The sequence below is a fragment of the Simochromis diagramma genome, unplaced genomic scaffold, assembly GCF_900408965.1.
Source record: "Simochromis diagramma unplaced genomic scaffold, fSimDia1.1 OVJJ01000753.1, whole genome shotgun sequence".
NCBI lineage: Eukaryota > Metazoa > Chordata > Actinopteri > Cichliformes > Cichlidae > Simochromis > Simochromis diagramma.
Window position 1 is genome coordinate 12,800,607 of NW_024387523.1, and position 21,149 is coordinate 12,821,755.

At 40.0% G+C, this 21,149-nt stretch overlaps 1 protein-coding gene across 1 annotated transcript in view; it reads right to left on the reverse strand.

Annotated features, from left to right (window-relative positions):
* Nucleotides 1-891: 891 nt before the first annotated feature.
* elp2 (elongator acetyltransferase complex subunit 2) overlaps nucleotides 892-21,149 on the reverse strand; it is a 33,688-nt gene continuing 13,430 nt past the window's right edge. The window contains exons 11-22 of the mRNA XM_040021021.1: nucleotides 19,659-19,790; nucleotides 19,024-19,173; nucleotides 16,786-16,977; nucleotides 16,510-16,579; nucleotides 16,267-16,362; nucleotides 13,783-13,840; nucleotides 12,798-12,870; nucleotides 8,870-9,062; nucleotides 3,397-3,518; nucleotides 3,160-3,299; nucleotides 2,596-2,706; nucleotides 892-1,691 (exon numbers count right to left, since the gene is read on the reverse strand). Coding sequence (XP_039876955.1) covers nucleotides 1,496-1,691; nucleotides 2,596-2,706; nucleotides 3,160-3,299; nucleotides 3,397-3,518; nucleotides 8,870-9,062; nucleotides 12,798-12,870; nucleotides 13,783-13,840; nucleotides 16,267-16,362; nucleotides 16,510-16,579; nucleotides 16,786-16,977; nucleotides 19,024-19,173; nucleotides 19,659-19,790 — 1,533 coding nt within the window. The 3' untranslated portion in view covers nucleotides 892-1,495. The remainder of the gene's footprint in view (nucleotides 1,692-2,595; nucleotides 2,707-3,159; nucleotides 3,300-3,396; nucleotides 3,519-8,869; nucleotides 9,063-12,797; nucleotides 12,871-13,782; nucleotides 13,841-16,266; nucleotides 16,363-16,509; nucleotides 16,580-16,785; nucleotides 16,978-19,023; nucleotides 19,174-19,658; nucleotides 19,791-21,149) is intronic.

The window sequence follows — 21,149 nt, forward strand, 5'->3', positions numbered from 1 at the left end:
GTAATGCCTGAAACGAGTAAAGAAAATCAACAGCCTATTTACGCAAGATAAATTATAATTTTATTGGGGGGGGGCTTATATTGGTTGGGTCTGATTATTGGCGGAGTCATAACCCCCCCTAACCCCCATGGAAATTACGCCCCTGGGGAAGAGCTTGATAATGATTTGAAGGCACTTGGGACCACAGAGAGCAAGAACACCACTGGTAATACACTACACCATAATGTACTGAAATCTTGCAGTGCCCGCAAGGTTCCCCTGCAGAAGACGGCACATAGTGCTTGTAATGTGTTTTTTGTTGTTGTTCATTTTGTTGCAAATTAGCAAACTTACAAATACAGCAGGGGATCAAATAATTATTTCACCCACTGTGCTTGATGATGACGTGGCTGTAGCTCAGGAGGTACGAGGTCACATACTAATCGGAAGGTTGTTGGTTCGATCCCTGGCTGCTCTAGTATGCATGCCGAATATCCTTGAGCAACATACTAACCCTAAGTTGCTCTCTAATGCATCCATCCATCAAATGTTAGAAAGCACTTACGTAAGGAAAAAACAAAAAAAAAAAACAGACAAAAGTGCCTGTGTGAATGGATGAAAGAGACAAGTTGCATAAAGCGCTTTGAGTGCTCAGCTAGAGAGGACAACCATTTACCATGAGAACAGCCCGGCGACAGACAATCTTACCTGGTTTCATTTCACGAGAAAGAAAAAAAAAAAAAAAACTCCTCGAAACGTGCTAAAAACTTTCCATCATCTTTTCTAAGTCAAATTTTGGACTTCCTTTGTAAAGCACTTTACTGTAATTTTCACAAAAATATGTTGAGTGCACTGGATTACAGAATGCCTGCAAGGTAGGAGAAATCTATTAAAAAGTCAAGACACAGCAACAATATTTGCAAAATGGTCATCTTTAATACACTCACGTTTCCACAGAGGATAAAAATGTGATCCCTAGTGTCTAGCAGTCATATATCATTGCTGCGTACTGGACTGCTTGCACACTACCTATACACATACGTGACATACATGAAAGACATTTAATCAACTGATCCCAAGGCACAAACATGCAACACAAGCCCTGCCTCTGATTGCACTCAGAATTGAATTGTTCCTTCAAGAATACAGTTCGCCATGCCAACGGCTTACTTAGATGACCTGTATTAATACGCAGTCTGTATAGAAATCCTGCTGAGTCTTCTTCTTTGAATCTAAAACACTTTGAAGTGTCTAAGCAAAATACCGCCCAAAGGTCATGGTGTTTTTACCATCTTGCTTCCACCCATCAAATCCGTTCAGCTGTGTGCAGACAGACTGCAGGGCATGTGTGCTGTGGGTTTGTCCTGTGACTGACCCATGACTTAACTGGCTGTCACAGGGACTGCATGGCATGCCAGCAAGCAGCTGTGGCCTCGGTGCCTCAGTTAGGCCTGTGGCCCTCAGTCAAAGTGTCTCTCTGGGTGTGAGAGACATAATAGTGTCAGTGTTGGTGGTGCTAAAGAGCCCGTTTGTTGATGTTGAAGATTTTGACAGAGTGGTCGGCACTGGCGCTGGCGAGCTGGACCCAGGAGCTCTCCTCCTCGATTTCACTCTCTCCATCACCCTGTCCATCCTTCTTGCCATTCCCCCGACCTGCTCGGCCAGTCTTGGGCCTCCAGCGGAGCCGTTTTACTGCCAGAGTGTGGCTTTGTCTGTGAGAGGATGTGTGATGAAAGGAGACAACAGAATACTTGTCTGGATGACAAAACAAGCTTTCAGACAAAATCTACACAACTGACATCATATCTATTTTACACCAAACCATAATTTTTCTGTTAAACACACAACACAAAAACTTTGTTTGGTATATTTTGCTACAACTGGGTTTGACCATCTTTTCCCTTCACAACTACCTTAATTGTTCTTGGCAAAGATTCAGCAAGGTGTTTAAACAATCCTCAGAGGTCATATGAGTAATGTGGTCTCATTCTCATGTTTAAGAAACCAGTTTAAGATGATTTGAGCTTTGTGACATGGTGTGTTATCCTGCTGGAAGCAGCCATCAGAAAATGGGTACACTGTGGTCATAAAGGGATGGACTTGGTCTGCAACAATAGGCAGTTAAGGAGAAACAATGCTCAGTGGTTCCAGGGGCCGTAAATGTGGCAATAAAGTACCTTTGATTTGTATTTATATTATTATAATACATATTAAAGTTCTTTTGTTATATGTTGTTCATTTTTACCTGTAGTAACCAATGAATTTTCCAACTTATATATCATCTTAAAATATGAAAAAAAAGGCGTATCTGAGGTGTGACTTCCTGATACAAAGACTGTGCAACCTATCTTGATCTTTACAGACTATAGTGGCACAGACCAGTGTGAGATAAAACATTGACAGAACCAAAATTAAGGTACCGGTTGATGCCATCTGCATCTCCTCTTCAAAGGAAGCAGACATAATCTCCATCACGCTTATCTAATTTTTTATTATTATTATTATTTAAATGGTAAATGACAGAAAGCTTCTGGTTCTCAACAGCAATCAGAGTGAAGACCCACAACTGACACTGTGATGAACCTCAGATCGACTGCATGTGTGCAGTAAGGATACGAGGTGTCTGTTTCTCCGCAGCAGCTCCAGTCGTCTCCTGCAGGCTCGCTGCCAGGGCTCCACCTGTACAGCCGGATCCTGCCACACTCCAGGCCAACTGCAAGCAGGTAGCTGCGGAAAGTAGGAAGGAAACACAACAAAATCGAACTTCAGAGCAGACCTCGTTTTCCTTTGCTCTGACCTAGATGTCTTGAACCAGTACTGTCACTCTTCGCTACAAGAGTTAGACATTTTTACCACATTTAATTCCATTTCAGCACAGTATGAGTGAACCTCCGGGGTCTTTAGATGAGAACATGAAGCAGTTTAGTGTCAGCCACAGTCATGTCATGTGTTTAAATTAATTGGATATAATATATATATAATTAATTGGATATTCTTTATGTGAGGTTAACAGCTTCTAAACCAATTAAACAATCAGTTAACTGATGAGCAGTTTAAGGGAGAAGAAAATAGTTCAAAACTGCAGCTTCAAATTATTGAAGCAAACTTCCAAAGTACCGAAGACAGATATAAGACCTGGCCAGTCGATATGACGGTAGTTGGATGTCATGTAACACAAACCTGTCACTAGAGCAGAGTACAGGGCAGAACGCTATAGCAGTAGCAGAATCGCCCACATCTAAGATGGAAGAGCACGGTTTAATCTCAGGAGGCAGCACAGGGTCTCCAGAGTCCAGACTACATGGGCCCCATACTATCACCTGGACACACACACACATTTTGTTTAGAAAAAACTCAAGAGTGCAACCAGGTGGTATTATTGTCAACGCGTAATGTGACGCAACATTTAAAAATTACCTTCTTGTCTCGACTTGATGTTACAAAGAATTTGCCGTCAGGGCTCCAGTCACATGACCAGATGATTCGGCTGTGTATGGCTGTGTCCTTCTCTGTGTGCGCATACAGCGAGAACAGGGGCTCTATATGGAAACGGGAACAAAGAGCAAGAGAGATCATACAAACAACTGCATTCAAACGATGGTATGAGTGCCGGCACTACATGTATTGTGTCACATTTCATCTCCACAACAACACTTTTCCAACAGAGGATGAGCTGGTAGCAAAACTTTGTGTTATGATTACTGCAGCATGACATCAGCACGTTTAGATCCCTGCCTCACAGCTCAGTAGCAACAAAGACTCTCCCGAGCGACAAATAAACAACCGAACAAGACAGAGAACCTCATTCCAGCCCTCCATTTCAGTCAGTTTTGGTTTATGACCTGCTGCTGTTTATTTCCCTAGCCTAAGTCATTTCAGCCTCCAGACTGGTTTCCCTAGAGAGCTTGTTTGTATGCTGCTGGCAGCTGCCGGCCTGCATGTCTGCAGTAGTCCTGCTCTCCACTGGCTCTCTCACACACACACACACACACACACACACACACAGCATGATTATTGTAAAACATCAGCACTGCCACAAAAGTCCGAGTTAACCAAAGTGTTGAGGTTTGTGTTCAAAGGATTCTCCTTCTCCCTCCTTCACAATCTTTCATTAACACGACTGGCTGTTGAGCTATATCACATCACACACAGATGGGGACTGGAGACACAGACTATAGAGAAAGTGTCCATTTTGATAAAACACACAAAACGTATCAAGAAGACTAAAAGGTAGAACATATAAAAGCCCACTCAGGTTTAAAAAAAACAAAAAGGAGGAGGAGAGAGAAGGTGACAATGTCTCCAAGGCCAAGACAAAATAGGGCGGTGGAGGGAAACGCTCAGGCAAAACAGGTAGGGGCCAGAAGATGTGTGAATAGAATAGAGGTAGTCATTTGTTTGATCAGCTCTGACTTCATTTAACCTTCCCTAGTCTGAAGGTAGGAGACTGTGCGTGTCCTCGTGCGTGCTCCTCACAATCACCTTGAGTGATTCAGCAGTCAACCAGAACAGACGGGGAGCCCCCCGCCGCTGGAAAAAGCAAAAAAACAAAAAACCCTGTAATCCCTTGCCATTTCTCTTAAGAGAAACCAAAGACCAACACACACACACACACACACACACACACACACACACACACACACACACACACACACACACACACACACACACACACACACCCATTCAGCTATCTTAGTGAGGACCTTCAATAACATAATGGTTTCCCTAGCCCCTTACCCTAACCCTATACCTAACCATAACCTAATTGTAACCCTGACACTAAAACCACATTTTGAGCCTCAAAAAGGCCTTCAAACCTGTGAAGACCGGTTAGTGTGTCCTCACAAGTGACTGTTGGTTCTCACAAGTATAGTAGAATGCAGATTTCGGTCCTCACAAAGATAGCTAGACAGGAACACACACACACACACACACACACCACCCTGCCTCTGCGTAGCCCACCATTCAGGCGAACAGAGGAGTGTGGGACGCCTCTGTCAGTGCCCATTAACACCATCCGGAGAAGCCAAGAGAAACATAAGATGCTTTACCAGGTGCAGGAGGAGGTAATCCTTAGGGCTTAAATGTCGTTTTCTGTTCACCTTAAATGCAGGATTGAGTTATTTGTAGAGTCTGTGTGCTGAGGTTCTCTCATATAAACATCCTCTCCAAGAACACACTCCTGTTGACAACAGCAACAGCTCTACACAGAACTTAGGCCAACAGAAATCCAATATCTGAGCTAGTTTTTTTCTTTCTCTTTTAAATAAAATGTTTGATTGTTTTCAAATGTATTGTTTCTCAAGGTTTGTTGATTATCTGGATCCATATTCACAATGTTTCAGATGTTTGAGAATTAGATTTGGGAGATGTTTTCTACCTACTTAGAGTGAAAGTATAAAATTAAGAGCACCTCTCACAGTATCACACCATTAGTAAACACATATATGTAGGGGAGGTGTGGGAAGCCAGATCGGGCGCCCCCCCTTCCGGCTCTCCTCTTTGCTCTCTCCCATCTCGTCCCTTTTGTCTCACTTCTCTCCAGCACCTTTTCTATCCCTTTGAACAAGTGAGGCTCCATAAATGCTAAAGAGTTAAGTATTATTTCTCAGTTGCAGTGAATAGATGGGAGCAAATAAACTGTAGAAAACTAAACAGAAGAAAGAACAAGAGAAATAACAATTTAACATAAACCAGTGACACACTCAACCCTGATCAACCCCGGCAGGGCCTCCTTGGATGAGGGTGTCTAATGATAATGGCCGAAACACCCGATGAATCCAAGGTCCACTACTGACGATGTGTCCCAAATCTTAATACAATAACCTAGATCAGATCTCTACTTACTCTGAATTCAGAAGTATTATGAGGACATGGTCGGTAGTAACAATGGTCATAAAAAGTATAAAAACATGTCAATACCTCGGTATGTCAGAGCACTGACTGTATTACTGATGTTACTGATGGTGACAGGAAGGCTCTAACATTTGGAGGATGTGGTCACCCAGTAAGACCACGCCCCCATGATCATAACCTATCAGTTGATTATCATCATCTAAGAGGATACAAGTCGTATGGAAAATCTGTAGCAAAGCAATATCACTTCATACATGAAACATGTATCAACACCAAAACTCTAATGCTAATGACTTTGCCACATTAATATTGCTCAGTACACTAGGAGCGAGAACTTGTAATTGTAAGTAGTGTGCATGAAGCATATGCTGTGAAAATGGAGAAATGTTTGCAAAACAACCAAGCACAGCTTGGGTGAAGATCCATTAGGTGATCACTGTGTGCAATTTCGATTAAATTCTGACCAATCCTCCAGTGCAATCTATTACAATTTGGCTTTTATCCACCAATGTCTTCAAATTCAACTATGATTTATGGTTGAAAATTCAGAAAAAGTTTTATAACTCATGTTAAACCTATGTTTTTGACAAGTGAGATGTGTAATGTCATAATATAGAAAGAACCCTATAAAGATTTTAAATATGCTACATTTGAACTCTGACCTCTTCTTCAAGGCCAATAGAGTCATCTAAAGGTCAAAGTGATAACACTATATAGTTATTTAAAACAACCTTTCTTTCTATCAGTTTATATTTATTTATATTTAAAGCATATAGGCTTAATCCCTGGCCTCTTCTTCAAGGTCAAATAAGGCCATAAAATGTCTCACTTTTACATTTTACATCTGTCTTTCTTTCAAGTTGACTCCACAATGTATTATATGTTTCAAGAAAGTATTGTTAAGAGAAAGTAAATAAGCTGCCTAGTTAGTTAGAAATATATTGTGGTACATTTCTAGATACTAGATGTAGTAGACGAATATAGTAAGCTCAATTTATTTATGTCCAGTTATTTACAAATCATTGCCTATTACCTACTCCTTCATGATGTTCGTACAATTAGAGTGAGCATCTGTCATGCTACCTTTATCTGATTTTAATTCCACTTCAAAGTTTTTAAAGTATGTCTAAAAAGAGCAAAGAAAACAAAATGAATATACAGAAAACACAACAATGTTGCCTTAAAAGTAAATGCTGCCCAGAAAGCGAGCTGCCTTAGCCGAGATTTGTACTCTGTGACTGCCGGGTGAGCAGACAGATGATGATCCTTCAGCTGGATGAGCTAAAAACTCTGTAATGTCGGGATTACAGCTTCATACCACTTCTGGCAGAGCTCCTTTTTATCATCAGTGAATATTTATCACCCTTTATCACTCTGCTCGTGTGTCTGGAGACTCTGACTGAATAAATCTGGGACCAAACAGATACCTTATGCCAGATGTGACTGGTTAGAATCTAAGTTGTACTGATTATGTAATAAGATGAAATCAACAAATTTATTTATTTAATAGATCATAAAAAGGCAAAAAAAAAAAAACATTAAAAAGACAAGCAAAGTGAGACTGTTTTATTGGTTGGTTGTTCCATGGCATCGTTTAAGATTTGAGTCCAGAGACGATTTCTCACTCAGAAAGCTCTCACCCAATGTGAATCCTGACAGTGTTGACCTTAGAGAGACAAATCTATTTCTCTGACCATGTCAAAACCACTGAGTTAAGTCACAAAGGAGGGTAAAGGTCAAAAGAAATTGACAAAATGACTGAGAGAGCGCTAAAACTGAGACTTTTCAGCTGATATTTGCTGGGTTAAATTGGGCCAATTTCATCTGTAGCTGACCGCAGCATGACTACCCTTCAAGGTAATTGGGGGATATTTAACCTCATTATCTCCACTTTCAGCAGTGTATACACTCTTAAATTTGCTCTTAATAGTTTAATATTTAATAGTTTTCAGTGAGTCACATTAGACAGGATTTGCCAACCATCACATTTTTAGTGCAAGACACCAGCTCTCAAAGTGCGTAAACAAATCTCACACCTACAGCAAGGAAGCATCAAAGTATCCTCTTTATGGGTTAAACTGGCTTTTTGCACACAGCACACAATCTGAAGATCACACTTTTTAAACATTTTAGCACCTACACTGACCCACAAACACCACTGGAAGTGGGAAAGACAGTTTTTGTGGCTTTAGCTGAAGTTGGCAAACACACAGAGGCCTCTTTATATTCACAAACCGTTCATGTACCTTCAGTGTTTTCTCATTTACTTCTCTACAATTTCACAGATCAGAGCCCCACAGAGCGCTACCCCCAATATCACAAATCCCAGTTTAACACGAAACTATAAATATCATTGTGGTTTGTCTTTATCAGCGCATGCAAAGGCTACTGCATCGTGCTTTATGTCTGTATTTATTCAAAGTGTTACTTCAGAATTTTCTTTTCAAGCTTCATCTCAGAGAGCATAGATTTGATGAGATCTCTGCAATCCACCGCAGAGGATTTCATGTATTCTGCATGGTAATTACCCATTTGAAAGCCTGTTTCAAATCACTGCTCTACCTACAAATGTGGAATTATAAGCCTTGAAGGAGGGAAGTAAGCACTAATCGTTCATTTTGGTCAGTTTGGTCAGTTTCAAATCTTTCCTATATTAAATCCATTTTGGACTCGATTCATTCAGTGCATCACTTGTTTGGCTCTTCATAGTATTAATGAGGAGAGTCCTTCCAATAAGGCCAGCTTGACTCGAAATTCAATTTGGAGGAAATCTGCTCTGTGGGTTTACCTTATTTTAATTATTTGGAATTAGGGGAGCAATTCCATGTGCCAGAAGGGCTCCGGCATTGTCGTTTTTTCTTAATATTCACTCAAGCACATTTTTAATTAAACTGAATTTATTTACAAAGCATTATGAGGAACTAACGTCTCATCCTGAGTCACGCTGCATTTGAAAATCAAATCCTGAAGACCAAACACTAATAACCCTGTAAAACAGACTTCCTTATTAGTCTGTGTTGTCCTCATTTCTCACCTGGACTTTCAGGTGTGGGGAGATTCCTTCTCCATAAAGACCAAGTGCGATCTCGGGAAACAGCCAACAGGAGCTGTGCATCAGGTGAAAAGGCCATTTGGGTAACCGTGAGGGTGTGACATGGAAGAACCTGCAGCTGACGCCATGTGGTTGTACTCCACAGCAGCACTGCTGCATGCTCAGCTTTGGATGCCTGGAAAGATAGTAAGGGGTCAGTTCATTGTCAGACATAAAACACACAATGCTTTATAAAAGCACCTGTGTCTACTTTATAAGCTACTTCCACAGTTGAAGTGTTCCACAATGAAACAAGATTATTTCACAAAAAACAAAAACTGCCACGATCAAAACAATTAGCACCCCTGATGCTAACAGTCAGTTCTGTATCATTTTCTAATGCTCCTCCAGATTTGATGGTCTTCTGGCATGGACTTTGGTCTTCGGTGCACCTTACAGGTTTTCAGTGGAATTCAAGTTGGGGCTTCTTGCAGGCCACTCAGTAACATTTACTTTGGTCTTATGGAGGTAGTTCTTCACCAGGAGCGACGTATGTTTTAGGTGGTTGTTGTGTTAAAAGACAAAGAGACAACCCAGACCCAGCTGCCAACTACTTGAGGTTGTCTTTCAAAATCTTTACATATTATAGCATCCCCATAATACATCCACCTCCGTGTTTCACTGTGAGGACGGGGGTTTGGGTTGTACACCTTTCTCTTCTTCTTTCAAACATAAACAGTGCCTCTGTGGCCAAAGAGCTCTCGTTTCCAGTACGCATAAACTTTCTGCAGGTCGTTCTTTCTTACTTTAGTCTAGATTCAAGCTGTCTCATCTGCAGAAGTTTCCTTGGTATGCAACCTCACACTTCATTCCAGTGCAGGGATCTAGTGGTTGTCTTCTTTGAGACCACAGTTCCTGACCTGGCTAAGTCATTCAATGATATCTTAGCAGTTGTTCTGGTGTCTTTAGACTCACACTTGTTTTCTTTCCAGAGTCTTTCAAACCTTTTGCTTCCTACCCTCTGCCAAATTTGTTCTGTACTGTGTGGTACTCTGTGATGATACTTCTCACTACAGATCTTTACACTTGGAAATGCTGTGATAACTTTGCATAACCATCTCCTGCTTTGTGAGCATCAACAAATCTTTTTTATCAAATCTAAACTGATTGATTTTGTTTTGGGCATGATGCTTTCTCAAGTAACTGATCAAACTCTCACTGAAGTTTTTATAGTGTGTAAATTGGAAGATAACTCTCAGTTTGAACTTGATTTTTAGAAGCTTTGAGCATTACAAAGTTAAAGTACACCATTGCACAGCAGTGGTTTCTGCTTTGACTCAATAAAGAGGTCAGTTTTTCTAGGGGGTCTAATAATATTGACCCTGATAATCTCGTTTTTTCCCCTGAAATAATTCTGTTATTGTGTGCAAACAAAAATGATTTATGCTTTCTAAAGAAAACTTTTTTAAAAAGTCTAGAAATACTATGTTGAAAATCCCACGGTCTGTTGAAAAGAAAAAAAAAAACACTGAACATTTTTGACAAAAACCTTCAATTTCACAGGGGCTTAATAATTCTGTCTGAGTCTGACGTTTTGCACAAAATATATCTTGAAGAGTAAAGGGATTAGATTTAATAAATACTGGATCAAAAATATACATTCACCCACATAGAAATAAATCTGGTGTTGCTGAAATTAAGAAAATATCTTAACGTAGTGCCTCTTAATGGTCTATGAAGTATCCGTGATTAACTACAGCTGGTAATTTATTTGTGCAAACATAAAGGGTTTCACAGCTCACACAGTAAAATGTTAACGTTCAAGGATCTCAGTGAAGATCCGAGAAAGAGGATCACAGATTTAGACAAGTTAGTAATGTCTCTTTCTGCATAATTCAAGATGATCTGTTCAAACAGCTGCACAAGATCTGAAAACACCCTCAGTTATAAGGAAGTTGGTTTGGGTGGTCAGAAACAATCCAGACACCACAAAGGTACAGGCCTGCATAAACTGGAAGCTGCTGGACATTGCTGTCTACTCTCAAGTGAGTCTTACACGGCTATGTAAGGAGAGGCTGCTGTCCAATAAAGAAGGACCTGGCTCCAAAATGAACAACCCCAAGCTCGACTAATGCTTGTAGCTGACCACATGGACGAAGAAATAAAACCTCTGAAGGAACGTTTTGTGATCAGATGAGACCAAAATTAAGTTGTTTGGCTACAAGTATTGTCAGGTCAGCCTGGGATTTTAGAAAATATTGGGACCTAGAGGAAAATAAATCAACATACGGACTGGAAAGCAAACCAAGTAGAACCAATCTGCAGTCTGATTTGCCAAGCAGAGCGTTAAAAAGACCCACAAAGCAACAAGAGCAGCAGCAGTCCAGAAGTTTTGAGATATACGTGCACAGAATGCTGAAAATGAAAATAGTTATTAACTGTATTTAAAGCACATTTGGGTCACTTTGTCACAAACTTTGTGTACAGGAAATTATGGGCTTATGGTGAAGAGCGGTTAAAAAGAACGACATAATTCAGCCTTTTCTCTGAATAATTCAGATACATTTGAGTAAATATTTTGTTAAAATAAAGTAAAAATGACACACTACTGCTTGGTGTGCGCATAATTGGGGATTGGCTTTATTTACATTTATTGTAAGAAAATAGTCAAATGAAGTGGTAAAGGTTAGTTAGATGGTTCTGTCAGATGTGTACATTTATTAGCATATAGGTTTTTATTTTTACATCTGGTTTTTGCTTTGAAGGTTTTTCATCTAAAGATCTAATGACCCGATGACTAGTGTTGAACTAATTAAATCTATTAAAAAAGAAAATCAATTAAAATTTACATGGTTATTGAGGGGAATCTAATAAAACCCATTTGGGTAAATGAAAACAATCTCTTAAGCAAGGAAACTGCACAAATTTACAAAACTTGACAAATAAATCTAGTGAAGTAAAGGTATCATAGTGCTGGGCAATAGAATCTGTGGGACTGGCATACGTGGTTGTAGTAATTAAGGCAAACTACCTCAGAAATCTTCAACATAACTTCAAACCATCAGCCTGACAGCTGAAGCTTGAACACAGTGGGTGCTTCAAAAGGTCACTGAGCCCAAACACACATTAAATGTGGTTGTGGAATAAGTAAAACAGCCAAAGTCCTGTCCTCAAGTCCTGTCCTCAAACTTATTAAAAGTGTGTGGACTGTGCTTACAGCCATGTGAAAGTCAAAGTATACCTCGATGCTTCCAAAGGAATTAAGAGGGTAAGCAGCAGCCAGATGTTGCTGATCAAATGCATTCGATTAATTGATCATCAGCAGGTGTGAGTCTTGGCAGTTTGCTGGTCTGGAGCATTTGGGTATGTGTGAACACAATTCCACCAGTGGATGTCCCAAGGTCAAACCACACAATGCTCAGAGAAATTACATTTAAAACAAACAAACAAAAACACTTTAGAGCTATATCTCAGACTCTACAGACCTCAGTTGCCATGTTATGACAGCACAATTAGAAGAAGACTGAGGCTGCCTCTTCTCTCTAAAAAGAACAAGGCGGCGTCACACAGAAAACGATTATTTCGAGTTATTGCTGTTAAGGTGGTTCTACAAGCTACTGAATGATGGCTGTACTTGGTTTTTCACAGGACTCTGTGAAACTGTGCTTATAAGAGTATTCAAATATCAAACTGGAAATATATTAAGTGTCTTCCATGTATAATTGTGATTCTGTATGTATTGGGGGGGCAATCTTGTTATTCCTAACTGTGGGTTTTGCCCAATCATTGAGCCCCGAAAAAGGTCAAAGAAAGCATTGAAAGCCTGATATTGCCTTGGCAATCATTTGTATGATGACTGTAATTAAACTTTCGACTGCAATTGCAGGGCTGACTGTGACATGCAGTCCAGCCTGGAGCTTATCAAACTGACCTTGCATGCAGATGCCACCACTGTTCTGCTGCTGTCAGACGCAAGACAGAACATCTCAAAGCCGTGCCCGTACCTGTGGACAGGGGACAATCATACAGAGGTTAACCATGAACAGCCACTCTGACTGTGCAGAAGGACAGATATATGTTACAGACAGACAGGGAAGGGATGCATGGTGAGGCAGAACAGAGGAAGAGCTCCCAGCGTGACAGTAAATTAAATATTCTTTTATTCCAGAGTGTCACTCCAACAAGCTTCCAGGCTCGAGCCGTCGCCACTTGCTGACAGGTAAATAATTAGAGTGTGAAATTAAAATACTGATCTGTGATGACTAGTCCTTCTCCTGCTGACACAGATGAACAATGATGATGCTCTAGCTAATCACTCACGGCCTAATTGCTTTTAGCTTGCCATCACCTGGTTGTTTTAAAATGCCAACAAGCTCAAACTGCAGTCTGCAACTCAGTGGAAAGAATTTCCAGCCTCTACCAGCCAGCTTTCAAACACTGCAGCAATTTGGCCACAACAGGGAGAGGATTATTTATGCCACAAAAAATAATTTAGTCACTTACTCATTTTAATGTTTCTATTCTGCACTAAACGATTCAAGGGATGAAGCCAAATGAAGGTAGAAAAATGCACACAGTGTTCGCACCTCAAATAAATGGCTGTGTCGTATGTCATGTTTATGGTGGAATGACCGGTAAATGGATTTAACATTGGCCAAAGTGTGGCAATATATTCAATCTGGAGAAGTGGCTCATGGGAAGCCGAGTAGCTGGATTCTGACTGATGAATATGCCGCTGGAGTTGTGGGTGCAGAGGTGAGGTGGTAACAAAGAAGTCTATGTAGGGAAATCTATTATTTTCAGATAGAGTAGAAACTTTTCAATAGAAGACACAAGGAAACACTGATGTCTTTATAGACACAAATATATCAATACGTATGTCAGCATTTCACTTACAGCAAGATTTAGATACTCACAGTTTCTGGACCTCAGGCCAAAGTGTGTTCTGGAGAAGATGATCCTCTGGTGGTGGCTCTGCACACACACACACACACACACACACACACACACACACACACACAATACAAATAGTTCGCTGTTATTTGTAATGCCCTGAAATCTTAGTTGTTCAAAAATAATCAACAATCAGCTGAATAAACAAGGAATGACTGTTATAATCTGAATTTAAATGTGTATCTGGAATCCACACAAATTAAAGAGCAAAGAAAGACCTTAAAGGATTATAAGGGGGTTTAGTAAAGCCCTTTCAGAAACAACATCACTAGTATTTGCGGAACATAATGTACCACACTCAGTAGCTACACTGGGACACAGCTACGTGTTAATAGCTGCTTTGATAGTTACAGGCATGTAAACACACACGCTTCAGAGTTTAGTAGACTGAATAAGACGATTACGAGACTGTAGATTACAAACTGTGACTAAGCACACAGCATCATTTGCTTTCAGATCCTGATCGATCCCGTCTCCAAGTCAGGGATAATTTCTGAAGGTAATTAAACAGCTTCCAGATGTGGTGTGAATAAATGAGTGGCAATGTTTTTTGATTCTGTTGATGTCCGATGCTGCAGATATGTAAGAAACTCAAAGACTTTTAAACTGCAGAAATCAGAATAACAAGTTGGTTATTCAGTTTGTTAACACTTCACCAGAAAGTTTGTTGAGCATAAGAAAAAAATCTGATCCTAAGATTTTATACTATTTGCAGAAAATAAAATTAGAATATATTTTTTAGAAATCAAAGGAGTTCTTTGGGGGAGAGGGAGACTGGAAACAGGTGTCTCCTGCTCTTGCCAAATTTTGTTTTCTTAACTTGTGAACAGGCTGCACTTTCAGACATTAGGTAGGCACACTCAAATGCTCTCAGAAAATTGGAATTTAGACTAAAACTAAGCTTTAGTCTAAATTCAACCTAGACTCAAGCTGTTTATTAGCGTACAGATAGTGTGCAAACAGGGCAGGATACTGAAAGATGTTTAAATACTTAAGAATATTTAGAATAATTAGAAAAGTGCAGATTGTGTATTGTACCTGTGCATTAAAAAGTAGACATGTAACGTCCAATAAGTTAGTGTATATACAAGCTGAGAAAAGTAATGCGCAGTTATAACAGTAGAAGTTGCTACAGCGCTGATGTAAACATCTATGTTTGTTGGGAGCAGTTCTGATTGTACAGTCTGACAGCTGCAGGGAGGAAGGACCTGCGGAAACGCTCCTTCATGCATCGAGGATGCAGCAGTCTCGCACTGAAGGAGCTCTGGTGCACATTAGGTTAGGGTGTAGTGTTTCAGAAGGGTTTGTGGTTAGGCTGTAACTATGACAGAAGTGTGTGACTATCCCCTTTCAAAAAGGTTTATGATACAGACTGAAAAGGAGAAACGCTAAAAACATGATAATCAGCTCAAGACAATGTCTCACATTCGCATGTTTACATTTAATTGCATGAAATCCTGAGAAATAAAACCCATCACCCTAAAAGCAACACATTATTTTGCAATAACAACCTGTTTCTTTCTACTGTGTGTTTCTTAACATTTGCTGGTGTTCATGGGGGATTAAATGATGCCCAACTCTTTCCCTCACATCACCGGATTTGCACAAGTTCAGTTTCCCTTTCTGAGGCATGTAGTTGATAGCTGCACTTTTTGCGTTTTTGCTATCGGACATGGGCTCCCCTTTTAGCCTGATTATTCATTTCTCTCCTTGCCCGCAGAACCCAATCAAACAAGTAAAAATGCATTGTTAACAGCGGTCTCCACACTTGGTTGCTCCCGACATAGCCCGGGGTCATCAATACTTAAACTTTGCAATCACATAAACCCGCTTTCTAATTAGCATTGCAGATTAAGGAGTGGCTTCAATCATGCTGATGACAGCCCTTGACACCCTCTAGCCCAGGGGTTTTAAAAGGCTGCACTACTTTCTTTTCATTTGACTCTCGTTCAATTCCCATTTGCCTGTTTCCTACAATTACCTTCTCTTTTGTTCCCCTAGTTTTCCTTTTCCTCCGTGACCGTTTTAAACCTTCTCTGTTTTTAAATGATCAGTTTTCAAACTTTTTTCTGGCTCCTGTCTTTATTAATTTATTTTCTTGTTGCTTCTGCTCACATTACTGGCTCCAGACCGCTCTTCTTTTTCCAAACTTTCTCCTGCTGTGATACCATCAGCCTTCAGCAGACCACCTCCCCAAGAGAAAACACAGTGGACTCTATAAATAAAGCTCTAACTAACTGCATATCATCGGCTCTTATAAGAGCAACCAGCAATAGACATATTTCTCAAACTCTTAAATGACGAGTATGACTCAGGCTTTTAGACTCTAGAGGGAAACAGGGATGCCCTTTTGGCTTCAAAATTATTTATCAGAGAGGTTTACCACATTTTAAGTGAGACTAGGTCATCTGTAAAAATACTTGAAAGTGTAGATCATGCAGCAGTACCTGTCAGGTTGAGTGGGTGGAAGTAAGACTCCTGGTATTGGTCAGATACCCTGTTGAACTGCTCCCCCTCTTCTTTGTTTTTCGGCACAAGGTCACCTGGAAATTGAAATTATACTGTTACATTATGCGAAAGCAATGAACAAACCCGCATATGAATAAGCTTTCTCAAACTACAGAGTGAAGCGAAATTGATTTTTGATGGAAATCATCAAACAAAACTGCGGTGTAATTTTTTTATTTTACCCTGAAATACAGCCTTGTTGGACAGCCCGAGGGCAGGTGTGCTGGCTCCTTCTGGGAGGTCGGCAGAGTCCTGACATAGTTGAAACAAACACAGAAGGTATATTCATGTGTTAGAGACTGCAAAGGCTTTTTAAGGGGACTGAACAGTCCATTAAGTACTTTTCAGAGAATAAAGCTTTCGTAAGATTTAATTCCAAACATTTCCACCAATGGGAATAATATACCTTCAGAATAAAATCAAATATTCTTTAGATACACATTTAGCTGAACACTTACACTGGATGTTAACAGAGTTTCTTTTGAAGTCCCAGATATATTAGCAAAGTTCTCCACAAAGTTACGAGGTGCTTGAAATACTCTCAGGACCTTCTCATCAGCTCCAGACACAAACTGAAACCTCCCGATCATGGCCAGACACTGCATGTCGTATCCATGGATCTGCGGCCGAGAGATTTCATGCCACGTGACCTGCAGTGATGACAGCCACAAAAACATATGCTGAACACGTGGCTCTGTTCATTTGGTCGCGTTGGGCAGTGCCTCCCTTTTCGATAGATCTCTGATGTTTGGGGATTTATTTTCTTGGCCCAAAACCCAGGCCTTTGAAACGACGCCAAATACATCATTGATTCTCTCGTGCAAGTGAAACATTTCCAGCTTAAGATCCAAAGTGTTCTCACAGGGGACGATGGAAGCCTCCATTGTGATAACTAGATTTCATTTGGCACTAGAATCAGGTGGTATTGTGGCAATAATCCAAACTGGCATCTTGAATAATGTAGTGGAAGCAGGAAGCGTGACTACAAATGTTTCTACCCCAACTGAATGCTAAACTGGTATGTCTTACCCTGCTTCTAAAATGCTAGGTGGATGACTATATTGGCAATTTAGAAGTGTAATCTTTTACTTTAATATATTACCCCACTGCAATATTGGTTTCAGTCCCAGCTGAGTCATCTTAGAATATATATAGTGTTGAAACTAAATTAGATATAGCCTAAAGACATTTTAAAAAAAGGGAAAGAATAATACATTAGAACCTGCATATATATCCCATAAGGGACAAGGCAAACGGCCTACGCCAAAAAAGAACAACACGCTAAGTAGCAACTGTTAGGACGAGCCAAGACGAAGCAAATCATTTGAATGGCAACGATATTCATTAAATACAAGTGCATGAAATATGGTTGATATATTAAATGATGAAAAAAAATAAATGCAGTGCGGCCACAAGTAGTCGTTTTTTAACTAAAATTCTAAATCTTAATTAAATCTGAATTTACTGTAAGGAATATGAACTTTTGATGGGTATGTTTTCTATTATCAGTGTATCCCAAGCATTCATCATATAGAGCGAGCAAAGTATAATTAAACTGTGAAATATTCCTGTACTGTTAATAACTGGGCACCTATTTCTTTAATCTTGCCACTGAATGAGGATACAGGTAGAAATCAGAACGGTTTTATTTCATGACAATGTGAGATTTAACATGTATCCAAATCACTAGACAAAGATTACCATTTGGCAATTTTATTTAATTCTAAAGTCACACAGTCATGGTCAGCAACTCCTGTTAACATCTAATCGCTGCCAGATACTGGATGAAATCATTCCTGTGATTACTTTGATGGCAAGCAGACTGCTGCAGTTGCCCCTTGTTTGCATGGAAGACTCTGGCTTGCGCACACTTGCCATTTTTTCTCTGAGCTGGAGTGAAACTTGAAAAAGTGTGCAGAGTACACACATTCCCCATAGCATTCCTGTATAAAGTACCATTCCCTGAAAAGTAAGACCTCCCACTGGTCTCTAGGCTTGTGTGACTGGGGCCTGAGAAGTAGTAAGTCATTAATCATGTGGTTCAACACAAGTTAAGAACCTTGGGATAATCTTTAACACAAATTTGACATCTGAGAGACAAAAAAAATACTGTGGATGTTGTGCATGTTTTGTTACATCTAAACTGGACTGCTGTGATACACTGGAGTTAGTCAATCATCTTTTACGCCTTTTCAATGAGTCCAAAAATAAAAAACCAAGAACCAAGAGAGCCTTGCACTGCCTCCTTGTGCATTACAGAGTTAAAAAGTGGTGCTGTTTCTGTTTAAAGCCTTATATGGTCTTGTACCGGCAAATGTGGTAGATATGCCGGTACAAGACCAAAACACCTCAGACAAGTATCAGCTGACCATTTTTAAATCTAAGTAGAAGACATAACTTTTCGGTCAAGCTTTCAGAAACGAATGATTTCTGGAACTGAGATTGAAGGATTGGCTGCTGTTGGATTATTTCAGGGAAACACTGAATGTGTGCATGTTTGACACGGCAAGGATTGTAGGGTTTATGCTAAACGAAGCTTGAATTTTTGTTGAGCAGCGAGAAAAAAAAGAAATAACTAATATACCTCAAACACATTTTCATGGTATCATATCTCTAAAGCCATATAGTGAGACGGAAAGGTCACTGTAACTGCTGTTGTTATGATTCAATGCTGCTAATTTTGCATCTGTTTTTACCTTTTTGCTCTCTTGTGTCCTCCATGGAGTAAATAGCCTGGTGGTCTGGTCAGAGCCCACACTGAGGATGAACTCACCCTCAGGATCCCAGCTCAGGTCCTGAACTGCATTAAAGTGACCTGATATCACAACTCCAGGTCTCCACTCTCCCTGGAAGAAAGGATCGTAACTGCTCAGCTGGTTTTAGACATTAACAGCTATATCAGTGGTACATGTTCCTGTCTCAGAGGCAAATTTATTTTAAAACACAACCTCAGGTTTGTGTTGAACTGTAAATGTAAGTTCCAACTGGGTATAAATGTAAACCCAGTTGTCTCAGAATTAAATCATTGGGCCTTGAGACATTTATTCAATTTCAGGGACAAGCAACAAAGACAAATGCTAAGCCAGTCATACTGAGTGGCAGGCAGGAAACCTGGTGTGACTAATTACACTCAAATACACTCTCACAGTGAAGCCGAGGGGAAATGCACAAACAGTGAATCTTATTTCAAATTGAACTGCCACTCTGCTTCAACATAAAAACGATGTATACTTCTTCTGGAAATAATGGGGAAAAAAAACGTTAACATGCAACTAAGTAAAGGACATTGATTTGAAAGTTTGGGTATAATCACCACATCTATGGCTCTCACCTCTTTGTCTAGGTCCTTGCACCAGAGATGTAGTGCACCGTGAAAAGCATGAGCTAGAATCATGGAGCCGTCTGCGCTCATCTGGCAGCCGTAGAAGCCTAAAGTGTTACCACCAACCTCCCCAACACGCACCTGGTGGGAAAGGAAAAAAAATAACCGAGGGCAAACTTATTGGGATGCATTATTTAAATAAAAAAAAAAACTTTGCGAGGAACCTAGAAGTAATGCTAAAACTAGCTTCTTTTTATCTCAGTCTACTCACAAAAGTGAAGCCACTCCTCTGTTTCGACTCGACTACTGTAATAGGCTTTATTCATGTGTCAGTGTGTCACTGCTTAGCCGACTGCAGCTGCTCCAAAGCACTGCTGCGTGGTTATCAACTGGCACGTGCAATTGAGACCCCACATATCTCCCACATTATCTCAGTGTCCCTATACTGGTTGCCTGTGAGTTCAAAATAAAAGTCAAGATTTTATTATTCGCTTTTAAGGCATTATATGGGTTGGGGCCTTCTTGGCTCTCTGATCTTTCAACATATCACAGAGGTCTGCAAATGCTCCTAGCTGTACAGAGGTCCAAATTAAAGCACGGAGGAGATCAGGCCTTTGCAGTTGCTCTACTCACAAAATGTGGCTGCCAAACTGCCTCTTCACATCTGGACCCTTTTTTATTCTTTGGCTTTTAAATCAGAATGAGCTGCGAGCCTTTTGTGTGTGAGGGTTGCTCATCTTACGTTTCCTTTCTTAAACTACGTCAATTTGTCCCATGCTTTTATGTTATTTGATTATTTTAGATGTATAGTAGATTTCTATATAAGTAAACTTGACTCAACAATCATTGCTGACATTAACGTGCATTAAGTGTCACATACAGAGAAATAGCAGCGGCGTAAAGAAAGGATCCTGCTGCATATAACAATCTCACATGCAGTAGTGCATAAAGCTCATGTGTCTCCTCTTGGTTCTATGTAAGCCTACACGCTGAGGTTTATGCAAAACAGGTTGAGGGAGGGAGAAGTTAGGATTGTCAAAGCTCTTCTCAGTCTCCCTCTAAGACTTATTAACTAACAGACTCCGTAATAGCAGACAGAAGCAGGAAAAAAATAAAAACCTAACAAATTAAGCCAGCGAGTCAGATGAGAAATTATGTAAAATGGGACTTATTAGTCTCATTGAATAATAATAAGAAATTAAAAATTTAAATAATAAAAATTGAGTTGAATAAACTCTCTGCCCCCCCCTCCAAACAAATACATTTGTCTAATACATAATGAATGCAATTGCAGCCCAGCGTATCACATTAAACAAATAATGATGAAAAATGTTTGAGCTTAAAAACACTGAGAGATTTGCATAAATTGGATTTGGTTGAGAGCTCGTGACCCGTACATCATGCTATATAGAGACTAAACCCTCCATGTGGTGTGAGCTCGCAGTACAAAAGACATCCAATTTTAAAATTACCAGTAATCATGGCCAGAAAAACGACTGA